This window comes from Lithobates pipiens, unplaced genomic scaffold (assembly GCF_037356315.1).
Source record: "Lithobates pipiens isolate NorthernLeopardFrog02 unplaced genomic scaffold, aLitPip1_a1.2 Scaffold_1, whole genome shotgun sequence".
NCBI lineage: Eukaryota > Metazoa > Chordata > Amphibia > Anura > Ranidae > Lithobates > Lithobates pipiens.
Genome location: NW_027507685.1, coordinates 175,842,526 through 175,855,982, shown reverse-complemented (window position 1 = coordinate 175,855,982; position 13,457 = coordinate 175,842,526). Strand labels below are relative to the sequence as shown.

At 39.1% G+C, this 13,457-nt stretch overlaps 1 protein-coding gene across 1 annotated transcript in view; it reads left to right on the top strand.

Moving 5' to 3' along the window:
• Positions 1-13,457, top strand: part of LOC143979627 (uncharacterized) — a 61,738-nt gene that overhangs the window by 39,449 nt on the left and 8,832 nt on the right. The window contains exons 3-6 of the mRNA XM_077478947.1: positions 112-143; positions 1,913-1,937; positions 3,269-8,317; positions 10,925-11,022. Coding sequence (XP_077335073.1) covers positions 112-143; positions 1,913-1,937; positions 3,269-8,317; positions 10,925-11,022 — 5,204 coding nt within the window. The remainder of the gene's footprint in view (positions 1-111; positions 144-1,912; positions 1,938-3,268; positions 8,318-10,924; positions 11,023-13,457) is intronic.

Sequence of the window (13,457 nt, the reverse complement as noted above, 5' to 3'; positions counted from 1 at the left end):
TTGTACTTTAATGGCTTTCCTGCCTTAATGCTTTATTTTTACAAGTGTGCACAATGTAGTATTAAAATTGTACAAAGATACATACTGACCTTCTGTATTTGCTGTTTTTAGGGGTTGATTTTGGAAGAATGGAAGCTCAACAGGTAAATAGTCTTTAATATGATCAGCTACACGGAATTATTTAATATTGTCTTATTTGAATGATAAGAATGCTTATTATTATCTATTCACTAAAAATATCAGACAATAACAGTCTCTGCTGTACAAAAGTAAACAGTCTCTATTATTTGAATTAATTGACCTGATTGTTTTCCCTGCCAGAGGCCATGAAGTATGAATTTTATGATACTTTATAGGGATGAGCAAACCTAAGTTTGGAGTGACTTGTTGTTGTTTGGAGGCTCAGCAATAAGTCAAAATAAATTGGTGTTCAGCTGTGTTGGAACCTCTGGTGGCAGACCACTGCTAAATGACAGCTTCCACTCTGGCTGGTTGTTAGGAAGCTGGCAGCTGCAGGCATCTTAACAACCATGACTCACTCCCTGATATGATGAGGAAGGCCTCTCTTACACCTCTGACTCTGGGCCTCTAATAGTGTGAACAGAAGGCACAACAGTGCAGAGTGACATGAGTGCCTGTATGTCTTGTTAGCAGAGCAGGTGTCCACGCCAGGTAGGGTAGTCACCAGAGGTCTATAATGAAGCAGTTATGCAGGGGGGCAGCTGGTGAGCAGCAGGCCAAAGAAGGCTGGTACTGGCAATAGCAGGCGAGGCGTATACTGGGAGCAAACAATGGGTAGTAGGCACAGTCGGTGGACAGGTAGGTCTTGGCCACAGCAGGAGGAATAGCAGAGTCAGGCAAGCTGGGTCATACACTGGCAAGACAGGTCAGGTACATGGGCACAGACAGGAGCACGGTCAAGCTGCAAGCCAAGTCACAAACTGATCAGTGGAACAGTAGCAAATGGAGCAGCCAGAATCAGTGGTCAGGAGGCAAGCCAAGGCTTGTACAGGCAGAGTTTAGGGAGAAGCGTTCACAAGAATGCACGAGGATGCGAGTATGCAAGTGCGCATATGCATTAGCCAGTGTCCAGTTCCTGCAAGCATGACAGGGAACACCCTTTGCACAGAAGTCTGTCCAAAGGAGCTATCTTTTCCACTGGCATGACTATCCTGACATAGGGTCCCCCCTAAAAATCGACAGCAGACCCATATCTGAGCATGCAGGCCAGGAAAGGGGTGGGTCAGCCTGCAGCATGCTGATGGAGACAAGGACCTCTTCCCCACAGCCCTGCCCCAGTGGTTGTGCAGTTCTGTGGTTGGATGGGCTTATCAGCTCCCAGATAATGCCCCTGTGTGAATGAGCAAGGGTTACATAATAACCATACTCATTCACAAAAAAAATAAAAAATAAAATAGTCGATAGAGACAGACACAGCTTTTGGCAAGTCCTAATGACCCCATACAATTTGTTTGGCAATCTATTTCTTATTAGTCTGGAAAACGGCCATTGTTTGTACTGATTTTTTTTTTTTCCAACATTCAGCTTCCACTGACTTAAATGGGGTTCAGATTTGGCATCTGAAATTTAGCTGTGTTCTGTGAACATAATTAGTGAAGATCACAATAGTGCTATAAGCAGACAGCCACACACATTTAGCTAAATGGTGTTTAACCTCCTTAATGCAGCGATTCATATTCAGCTTCACCTGACTCTGTTCCTGGGTACAAAGCACTTGGTGATATCTCAGGAGCAAAAAGACAATCTAAAAATCTGGGATTTGTTTTACATTTTTTTTCAGTACAATAAAAGCAGATTTTCTAGGTATCTCTATAGGAATAGTCACATCTACTTTGTTATGTTACTATAAAGTGTTATGTCTAGACCTAAACTTTTTTTTTCTTTTGTGTAGAGGGAAATCTTCACCAAATACATAAGTAAGTAATCCAATGCTACTAATACCATTTTTTACAATTTCAGTTAACATAACCAGAAAAGAGTAACATATTACACTGTATAGATTATGTTGTATTATATGGAAGAGATAATAAGAAATATATAATTTGTTGATAACATCTATGTTGATATAAATTTGTTTACATTTCCTAAATCCATCAGTAAGAGGAAAGGGTTTAAATATTATCCATAGCCTTTAATAAGTTCATGAGTAGTGTATAACATTTAGTGATGAGATAACTGGTTTAAAGTTGTTCTTCTTTCCTCCTCCTTCTGCTTGTGTGATTGCAGACAGGAGAGCATCATGTTCAACGTTTGGTGGACACGTGCCAAGGTTAAGTGGTTTTGGATTGGAATATCAATGCTCATTTATACCATAGTAACATGCCTAAGAATGCAAGGGTGATGGTCTTGAATGAACCAGCAGTAGATGTATCTATACATACCCAGACACTGATATTCTTAATATTTTTTGGAAAATCGCTAAGGCATGGAAATCCTCTGTTGTTCAATAGCTGCTACCAAAAACAAAGTTTCATGGATTATGATCCATGAGAAACTGGCTAGTATTTTACTACATAGACAATCCAAATTTGATCAAATCTGGGATCCTTGACATCCTTGATATTTGCAATGCAAATGGTGGGACGGCGATGGAGTGTGTGGTCCAACCCTGGAGGGGGCCACCTGTTAGGGCATGTCTGAACTAGCTCCTTTAATACTCTCTCATCTCACCTTCTTTTTTCTTTACTCCATGTCTTCTTTCATTCCTTCTTTTGTTAATCAAATGCTTATTCTGAATGCTTTTGAGACTCAAATTCAAGGTCTTACTTCCTTCTGGTTATAATATGTGGAATACAGTATGTATATATATTGTAGTTATCCTGATAGGATTTATTTTATACTGATATTGCAACGACTTAGCATAGCCCCTGCCCCCCCACACACAATGAAGCCAACTGGGTGAAATATGTAGGGTTTCTATAAAGAATTTTGCTGTGTAGAGCTCTTTTTTCATGACAGAGTGTGCTGTTCTTTATGCACAAGTTTTTTTCTTCAGTTCTTTTATTGTGTCTTACCTGAGCCTTTATCTTAAATAATTCCCTGTAATTCTCTGTGTTTTCTTAAAATAATACAAACTCATGGAAAATAAATTGTTATACTTTAACAATATGGTGATATGAAGTTGACTGGCTTTGCAAGTCTAGAGAAAAATGTATTGTGAATATTATATCTGTAAGAATTGTTCATTTGTAGTAATGTATTCCTTTCAATTTTTTACATTCATCCATTGTACTTAACACCTTGCAAGATGTGACAACACCATCTTCATGGACATCTACTAGTGGAAAATTGAAAGAAAGTTCATCAGCTGTTACCTCTACAATAGAGAGAGTTACAGAGGGTAAAACCTCAGCAGCAACCAAACCTGTTGCACTGGTTACCACAGGAATTGCTACAGAAAGCTCAGCTACATCAATACATTCTGCAACAACAGACAAAGCTACCAAGTCTGTTACCTCATTTTTGGGCACTACAACCCCAATATCATTAGGAAACTATACAGAAGCTGCATCAACAGTTCTATATTCCACCATTGACAGCAAAACTACAGCTCTTACATCCAAAGAAACAACTACAGCAACTTCCATAGATGCTTCAACCATGCCAAGTACAGGGACATCTTCAATAGCAAAACCATGGACATCTGTGGTAGGAGGAACTGAAGATACAGTAAAATCAAAAGAAGAAACAACATTATCTACAACGGTAACAATTAAAGAGGAATCACAAACATCTATAGATTCTGCAACAACCCAAAGAGTCACAGAAGATTTTAAAACACAAAATACACAAAGTACAAAACTTACATCAGACACCCATGTCAGGAATATGTCGACCTCAGCAAGTACTGTGTCAACAGATGTAACAAAGGTCACTGTAGCCACCTCTGTAGAAGAGTCAACAAGTTTATTAACAGCTGCTACATCTGATACAAAAATGACTATAAAAGCTTTAACAGCAGTCAGTGATGTTGTAACTACATCCTATATAGGACCAACTGTAGGTAGCACAGCTGAGACTAACCTAACATCCACCGATTTCACAACTAAAAATGATTCCTCTTCTGTAAGTAGTTCTTTAGACCCCAATACGCTGCCAGCAACCATGACATCTGAGGTTTCTTCCTTATGGTCTACAGTGGCAGAAGAGGCTGGAAAAACGAAAGAAACAGTGATTTCAACATCTACAGATGCTGCAACAATTTTAGCAGGTAGAAGTATAGGTAGTACATCTTCACATCTATTTATGACTAAACTTACTATACCACCACTTCAGGCCACAACACCAGGAACACCAGGAACACAAGCAGACGCTGGACTAACGACAGCCCCCACCTCTGAAAATAATACTGTTGCAGCAACGGTACAAGCTTTTATGACATCAACACCAGAAAGTGCTACAGAGTCAGAGAGTACGCCAGCTACAGAAAAAACAGTTACAAGTTCTATAACAAAAGGTGCAACTGAACCAATTTCACAACATAAAGAGATCAGTCTTACAGTGACCACAAAAGATGAAACAACGCAAAGTAAAAGAAAAGAGGTAATCAGTCCAAATCAATTTACAGAATTCACCACTTTGCAAGAGCAATCCTATAGAACAGATTTAGAAACCACATTGCCAACGACTACACAGTCATCAAAAGGACACATTACCAAACCATTTACAATCACTAGTGAAAGTGTGAGTGATCTTACAACAAACCCATTCAAAGAAACAACAGAGAAACAAGTAGAGACTACTGTAAATACCATCACAATACTTTCAACAGAGGTTCTAACTGGACCAACAAGTATGATTCCAACCAATAGGGATATTAGTGAGGCAACAGGCACAATGGTTGTAGATTTGCAAACAGAATATAAAGGAACATCAACTTTATCAACCTCATTTACAACAGCCCAAGCTTTAGCTGCCACCACTGATCTTAAAACACCAGTAAATACTGGGACAAAACAGGATAGTACAATAAGTGCAGATGTAGAGACAAATACACCCTTTACTGACAAACCTTTCAGAGCTACAAGTCCACCTGCAACCAAAGAGCTTACAGGGGCTCCAACCTCTACAACACCAGTAAGAGTATCTATGGAAACATTTTCAGGAACTATTGGAACATCTAAAGGTACGTTAACATTTACGGCAGCAACTACAAATGTTACTGTTGGCTCTCAATTAGCTAAAACAATATCTATAAAAGCAACACAAGAAACAACTTCTGAAAATCAAACAACTCAAGAAGGAATGAGCAGAGCAAAAGAATTTACAATGCTATATGAACCTAGTCAGAGGACATCAGAAACAATGATATTTACCGATTCAAAACCCTCTAATGAAGTAGTGACTCCAAGTAAAGAAGGTTCCACAACACAAGGCACAACAGAAAAGATAACAGTTTCCATTAAAGCAACATTTAGTTCACATAAAGAAGTTACAAATTCATCAGCTACAGGAGAGTACAAAGAGCCTACAACAATAAAGAGTACAACGGCAGATGTAAGCTCTACTACAGCGATGAAAAAAATAGGTATGACTGTGAGAGATGACATTTTAGCATCACCTGCATCACATTTAGGATCAGCAAAAGAAAGATTGATAAATATTACAAAAAGCACGACTGTTCCAGGAAAAACAACAACCGAAAAATCCATCAAAGACATAACAAAAGAAATAACAGGAACGACAATTGCGGAAAGTGTAAAAATTACAAAAGTCGAAAAAGGAGCTGCCACAATGGAACACACAAGAACTACCACTGGAGCTCTATCATATCAAATGACACCTTTGACTGAGGCAAATACAACAATAATAACAAGTACTCAAACAGAAACAGTAACAGCAAGCATGAGCACAGAAAGCAAAGGTGATACAATTAGTGTTATTAGTACGATAGCACAACCGACAATAACCATGCCAGAGAAAGGTACCAGAGGATTGGATGTGTCGATTTTAACAGCAAATTTTACCATGGGAATAACTACAGAGGCAACTACAGGAATGATATCAAAGGGAGAAACTGAAACAACTCTAAAAATACATCCTGATAAAATAACCACAATATTACCAAGATCCACTACGGTGACTACCTATAAGACTCCAATACTTACTTCAAAAGAAGCTCACATAGCTGGCACAACAACACCAAGATTGACAGCTGGCAGTGACACAATTATACCAACAACTATAAAAGTACAATCGTCTGAATCAACTGCAACAGAGTCAGTCAAATCTAGCAAACCTGAATTAGTTCCGACAGCAGGAAATACTACGACAGTGCTGGCAACTGTCACTCCTACATCAGCACTGTCATCCAATACTACTATAGAAGCACAAACCACTGAATTTAGTAAAGCACTGAAGACAACTGAATACATGACTACTGAACCCAAAACACAGACCACGTTTAAAAATACTACAACAGCAATGGCACCAACAACTAAAACTACTAAGATGTTGCAAACTTTTGAATCAATTTCAACAGCAAAAGCAACAGATATTAAATCCACTGAAATAACAATTGCAACTACTACCACACCAGACACATCTACATCAACATCGACAACCAGCGGTACTAAAGGAGGGCAAACTGTTGAGTCTATTACAAAAGCAGTAGTGAGTAAAGCCACTACACTTAAAACCCTCATTACACCTGAAACTACTACATTAGAAGCAACAACCAATACTACCACAATATCACATACAGCAGAGTCAAATACAGCTTCAAAAATAGCTGAAACTTTACTTACAACATCTATAATGCCTTTTACCACTGATAAAACTACCTCATCATTAGCCCCTGACACTGCTTCAATGCCACCAACAATTAGTACTACTAAAGTAGCTTCTTCGACAGAATACATTACAACAGTAAAAACAACCAAAATTCTATCTGTTAAATCAAAAGCACCACCTACAGCTGGAACTTCAATGTCAGCACCTATAACCAATGCTACTTTGGAAGCACACCCTACAGAAATGTTTACCACAGAGATATACAAATCCACAACCACTGAACCTAAAGGACCTTTTTCAAGTGAAATTACTACCATACAGCTGTCAACTGACACTGTAACACCAGCACCACCAATCAACACTACATTGCCAATACACACTGCTGAATCCATCATAACATCAAAATCAACTACTGAAAGCAAACAAGCAACGACAACACAAGTGCTTGAGGCATTCACAACTCCTACTGCAGTAGTGAGGTCAACAATTCCTACAAGTAGTTCAACAAGAGGGCTGTCAACTACAACAACTCCAACTTTTGTTGCAGACATTCCCATATCTACTGAAAATACAATATCTGCAAAGCAGGCAACAACTTTAAAAGCCCTCGTAAAAATGGCTACAAGTGTTTTAGCAGGTTCCTCAAAAATACCTCACGTCCAGCAAACAGAGCCAGCTGTGAAGAAAGGAAACTTCTCAGAGACTAAAATGGCAATGCATACCACCGATTCAACAGTAGTGCAAACATCTCCACTAACAAAAGTTACAGCTGAGCCAAGCACCGAGGTTACTAAAGTTTTTTTACCTTCCTCAAGTTTTCAAGTGACCAAAAAAGTTTTTCCAACTGAAACAAAAACAGCTATAATGGAAAAAACATCAACAACAACACAAACTACAACTACAAAATCGATACCACGGAGCACCTTGGAACTTATAAAAGGGTTAACAATGCAACCTGAGAAAAATGTGACTTTGCACAGCACGACAGATGCTGTTGCAGTTGGGGAGGTCTCAACCAAAAAAGTAGACTCTGTGAGTGTCACTGGTAAAACTACTGTAGTAGCATCTAAAACAACAACAGCAAGTAGTGTTACTATATCAATTAGCAAGGCAACTGTTCCAGGCATAGGAGCTGCAAAAGACATAACTACGGGTTCAACTACAAATATCACTAACCAAACAGCTGGCAAAGCTTCTACATTCGCCATTCAAAAAGGAGAAGCAACGTCATCAGAAGATACAACAAGCAAACCTTTAATAACATTATCTAGTCACATAGGTTTAATTATTTCCAACAAAACAACAGAGAGGGTGGTCAATGCAACAGTCAGCACAACAACAATAAGAAGACATGTTACTATCACTGAAAGCTCATCTACTATTACGAAAACAACCAGAGGACTAGTGACCAGCAGTCTAATCCCAAACACCACCAAACCTGGGACAATCAGTATTAATGCTACAGCCCCTGTAAATGGAACAACTGCATATCATATAGGAAATATTACGATTGTCCTTATCGCAGTCAACACTTCATTGCCTACAAATATAACAATGCCACCAGGTAAAGGTTTATATATGTGTACAATATATAATACATCTATTTTAAATTAAAGTTAAAGTAGATTTCTTTGTGGCCCTGGAAAGTCCCTCAATCCCATTATACCTAAGCTTCAAATTTGGTATTGACTATAAGATAATCTCTGCCCATATTGCAACTAAACTCTTCCCTGCTATTTTATAGTCCATCATTAGAGCCTTACTGCCCAGTGGAGGGACTCGCATGAGGCTACTGAATAGTGAGGATTAGGCTTAGCTCCAGGATTAGTGTTGAGGAAGGCGTTAACAGTTAAGTTCACTTTTTTTCTAAATTCCAGCTTCCCTACATGCCAATATATCATTATTGTACCTCAGAAAATAAAAAGCTTTTTCTATGGTCTAGGGCAGATTTACCTCAGCCTCCAGTTTCTCCTATGGAAAACACCTCCATGACTTCCTAGTATCATCTCCTTTGGGAGGTGAAAACCATTTGAAGAAAGTACTTTAGTAGCAAACCTCATTAAAACACACCCTGCACTGCCTTCCCCCTCCAGCTCTGTAGTTACATGCAGACATTGTCAGTAAGCACTGTTCTCCCTGAATACATTGCCAGAGTCTTCCTATAATGTCTTCCTATAATTTTGTGCCTTACCTTCTTTTTGTATGGCTCGTTCATTTAGCAGAGTGTGCAGGAGCTGAGCGATTACATAACAGCCTATGTGGAGCATAGCTGTAGTATTGAAAACAGGAGAAGTGTGTCCCTGGATCTGTAAAACAATATACAATCTGATTGCACAATCTCTTTTAGATCTATCATCAACTATGTAGTGCAAAGGCCTACCTGATTGTATACGGGGTGATTGGGTAGATAGATGTGTCTTCCTATTATATAATTTTGGTAAATCTAAAGAAGATTGCACAGAAATCAGATTGTATAGTATATGGCCACCTTATAAACCTAAAATGTTTTGGCTCCTATTAATTGTTAACGGGAACTCAAACACGGAAGCAAGCATGCATTGTGCCGCATGGAAAACATATGACAAATGCGCACTGTAAAGAAAACAATCAAATGGCAGCACGCCAAAATGTCTCATGAGCTACGTTGTGCACTTGTAGGGCAGCCTAGTGATTGTACCGTTTATGGACACCTTGAAGGAAGAAGTAAGAAAGTGCGTGGAAATTAGAAAAGAGGTGGTATAGTAATGAGGGAAGTGTGGTCCAGAGAGATAAAACAGGCCTTAATCCGTGATGCAGTAAGACAGTGTCTGATGGGATTTAAAGCATCCTAGATGGTCACAGGTTGATACAGGAAGTTATGGGCTAAGATGTATTTATTTATTTTTTTAACAGAGAGGTGCAGATTCAAAGCTGCCACAGGCTAGGCACGTGAGAGATACGTACATTGGGATGGCTTGGGCACAAAAGACATTACAAATGGTTTCCATTTATCATGAAAAATGAAATTCTGCATGAAAAGGTGAACTTAGTCCTTAAAGTAAACAGATCTTGCTAGACACGTCTTCTCTTCCTTAGCACTACAAGTCCATGTATGGTCTGTGATAAAACAGAACTCTGGGCTGGAACACAGAAATATCCTTGCATTGGGGCTCCCCCATACTGCAAGGGTTAAATGCTTGCTATTAAGAGGTAGTTGAAGAGGCTTTATTACTTACCCTAATCCTTATTCCAGTATGGTCCAGCACTGTCCACCTCTTCCCGAAGTTCTGGCCTATTTGGCCGTAATTTCTGTAATAGATTAATTCTTATGATTGTCAGTTCCATCGGTGGCCAAAATGGGGTATATTTTTTCAATGAGGTGTTTCAGGAAACAATAACACATCATGGGCAGTTAATGGCGGTGATGATCAAAGGAATGAATCTATTACTGAAACTATGACCAGAATTTGTGCAACCTGCATGAAGGTGTGTGACATTCATCCAATGAATGTTCTACTGTATAAACAGACATCTAACTGTAGTTACATTTAAAAAAGCATTTAATAATTTTTGAAGTGGAACCACAATTGTATTAAATTATTTTTTTTTATGTATGCTTGGATTTCATATTTAAAGTATAACTAAAGGCAAACATTTATTTATTTATTTTTTTGTTTTGGAGTGAAGAGGGATTAGACAGCCTGTCAGTTTTTATTGCTGTCTGTGGCCCCATTAGGGAGATTCACTCTCTCTATTTGTATTGTTTAACATTATCAATGAAAGTGAAATTAAAAGAAAATCCCAAATTTGAGGTTGTCCCCAGAAAAGTAATAGAGGTGAAATCTTCCAAAGGGGACACTAGTTCTGTGACCTGGGGGTCCCCAAGGAATTTCCTTAATTTGCAGGAATTTCCTCTCACTTCCTGTTTGGCTATAGGACAAGAAGTGAAGCAAAATCTCTGAAATGGGACTCAGATGGCGAAAAAAAATCTGGCAGGGGTTTTGCCTATAGTTCTTCTTTAATTGATCATATTTTTTTCCAATCAACTGTTTTCATTTTCTATTCTAACTTTTCCTGCAACGTTTTGGCTCCATGCCTATGTATCTTCTGAGTCTCTGTATGTACGGTATGTCTCTCATCTCTTTTTACCACTCTTCTTTATTTATGCTAATTTAGTTTATTGATATTTTAGTGGCAAGTGAATATGAGGATTTGGCTAGCTGGGGTATCATACTTGTCTGCCTGGGAGTAATAGCAGGAACGGTTTTGCTTTTGATCCTTTGTTGTATGGTAAGTTTGGATCATTTTTTATAAAACTATTTTACAGAACTAAAGGACCATTTATCATTGCTGTACCAATACAGTCTTAATGCAATGTATATGTTTACTGCCTTCTGTCATTTTCAGCATTCAGAATATTCCATGACAAAATGAGTTTGTCATGCTATACGTAACACAAGCTGTCTCTTTTTGCTCATGAAATCCACTTTTAGAAATCAAAATTTCTCATTCTAAATGCAAAAATCTTAATTTTAGGATCCCATTTCTATGCCCTATATTTATATAACTTAACCACTTTCAGACCGGACCATTTTGCTGGTCAATGACCAGAGGTCTTTTTACAATTTGGCACTGCGCTGCTTTAACTGGTAATTGCGCGGTCATGCGATGTTGTACCCAAACAAAATTTGCGTCCTTCTCTTCCCACAAATAGAGCTTTCTTTTGATGGTATTTGATTGCCTCTGCGATTTTTTTTTTTTGCGATATAAACGTAAAAAGACCGCAAATTTTGAAAAAAAATTATATTTTCTACTTTTTGTTATTAGAAAAATCCAATAAACTCAATTTTAGTCATACATTTAGGCCAAAATGTATTCAGCCACATGTCTTTGGTAAAAAAAAAGTCAATAACTGTATATTTATTGGTTTGCGCAAAAGTTGTCACATCTACAAACTAAGGTACGTTTTCTGGAATTTACGCAGCTTTTAGTTTACGACTGCCTATCTAATTTCTTGAGGTGCTAAAATGGCAGGGCAGTACAAACCCCCCCCAAATGACCCCATTTTGGAAAGTAGACCCCCTAAGGAAATTGATAAGTGGCATGTTGAGCCCATTGAATATTTTATTTTTTTGCCTCAAGCGATTGAATAATGACAAAAAAAAAAATTTTTATTTTTTTTTACACAAAGTTGTCACTAAATGATATATTGCTCACACATGCTATGGGAATATGTGAAATGACACCCAAAAATAAATTCTGCTGCTTCTCCTGAGTACGGGGATACCACATATGTGGGACTTTTTGGGAGCCTAGCCGCGTACGGGGCCCCGAAAACCAAGCACCGCCTTCAGGCTTTCTAAGGGCGTAAATTTTTGATTTCACTTCTCACTACCTATTACAGTTTTGAAGGCCATAAAATGCCAAGATGGCACAAAACCCCCACAAATGACCCCATTTTAGAAAGTAGACACCCCAAGCTATTTGCTGAGAGGCATGTTGAGTCCATGGAATATTTTATATTTTGCCACAAGTTGCGGGAAAATTACAAACTTTATTTTTTTTAAAAAAATTTTCCACAAAGTTGTCACTAAATGATATATTGCTCACACATGCCATGGGCATATGTAAAATGACACCCCAAAATAAATTCTGCTGCTTCTCCTGAGTACGGGGATACCACATGTGTGGGATTTTTTGGGAGCCTAGCCGCGTACGGGGCCCCGAAATCCAAGAACCGCCTTCAGGTTTTCTAAGGGCGTAAATATTTGACTTCACTCCTCACTACCTATTACAGTTTTGAAGGCCATAAAATGCCAAGATGGCACAAACCCCCCACAAATGAACCCATTTTAGAAAGTAGACAACCCAAGCTATTTGCTGAGAGGCATGTTGAGTCCATGGAATATTTAATATTTTGCCACAAGTTGCGGGAAAATTACAAACTTTTTTTTTTTTTTTTTTTTTAACAAAGTTGCCACTAAATGATATATTGCTCACGCATGCCATGGGCATATGTGAAATGACACCCCAAAATAAATTCTGCTGCTTCTCCTGAGTACGGGGATACCACATATGTGGGACTTTTTGGGAGCCTAGCCGCGTACGGGGCCCCGAAAACCAAGCACCGCCTTCAGGCTTTCTAAGGGCGTTACAGTTTTGAAGGCCATAAAATGCCAAGATGGCACAAACCCCCCCCAAATGACCCCATTTTGGAAAGTAGACACCCCTAAATTTAGGGGTACACTAGTGAGACTAGGTAATAAATGGCGGGTGCCCTGAAACTAAAAAAAAATAACTAACCAACCAGCGTCACCTGTAACAGTTATATGGTGATCACTGGTGAAAGGGTTAACTAGGGGGCAATCAGGGGGCTTTATGTGGTAGTATATGGGGGTCCCTGGCGCTATAAAAAGCTGCGGCGAACCTAAATACCTACCTGCCTAACTAGCGTCACCTGTGACACTAATACAGCGATCAGAAAAACGATCGCTTATTAGGCTGGGTTCACACTGGAGCGATGCGGGAACGCCACGAATCCGCGGCGGGTTCCCGCATCGCATGCCTCCCGGCGGCAGTTCACACTGCCCTATGCGAACTGCTGGGAGTGTCAGTGAAATGTTAATGACACCCCCAGATCAGTTGGCATATCGCAGTGCGATCTGCAAACTCGGATCGCATGGTGTGAACACCCATGCGATCCGATTCTGCTGCGGACCAAAAAA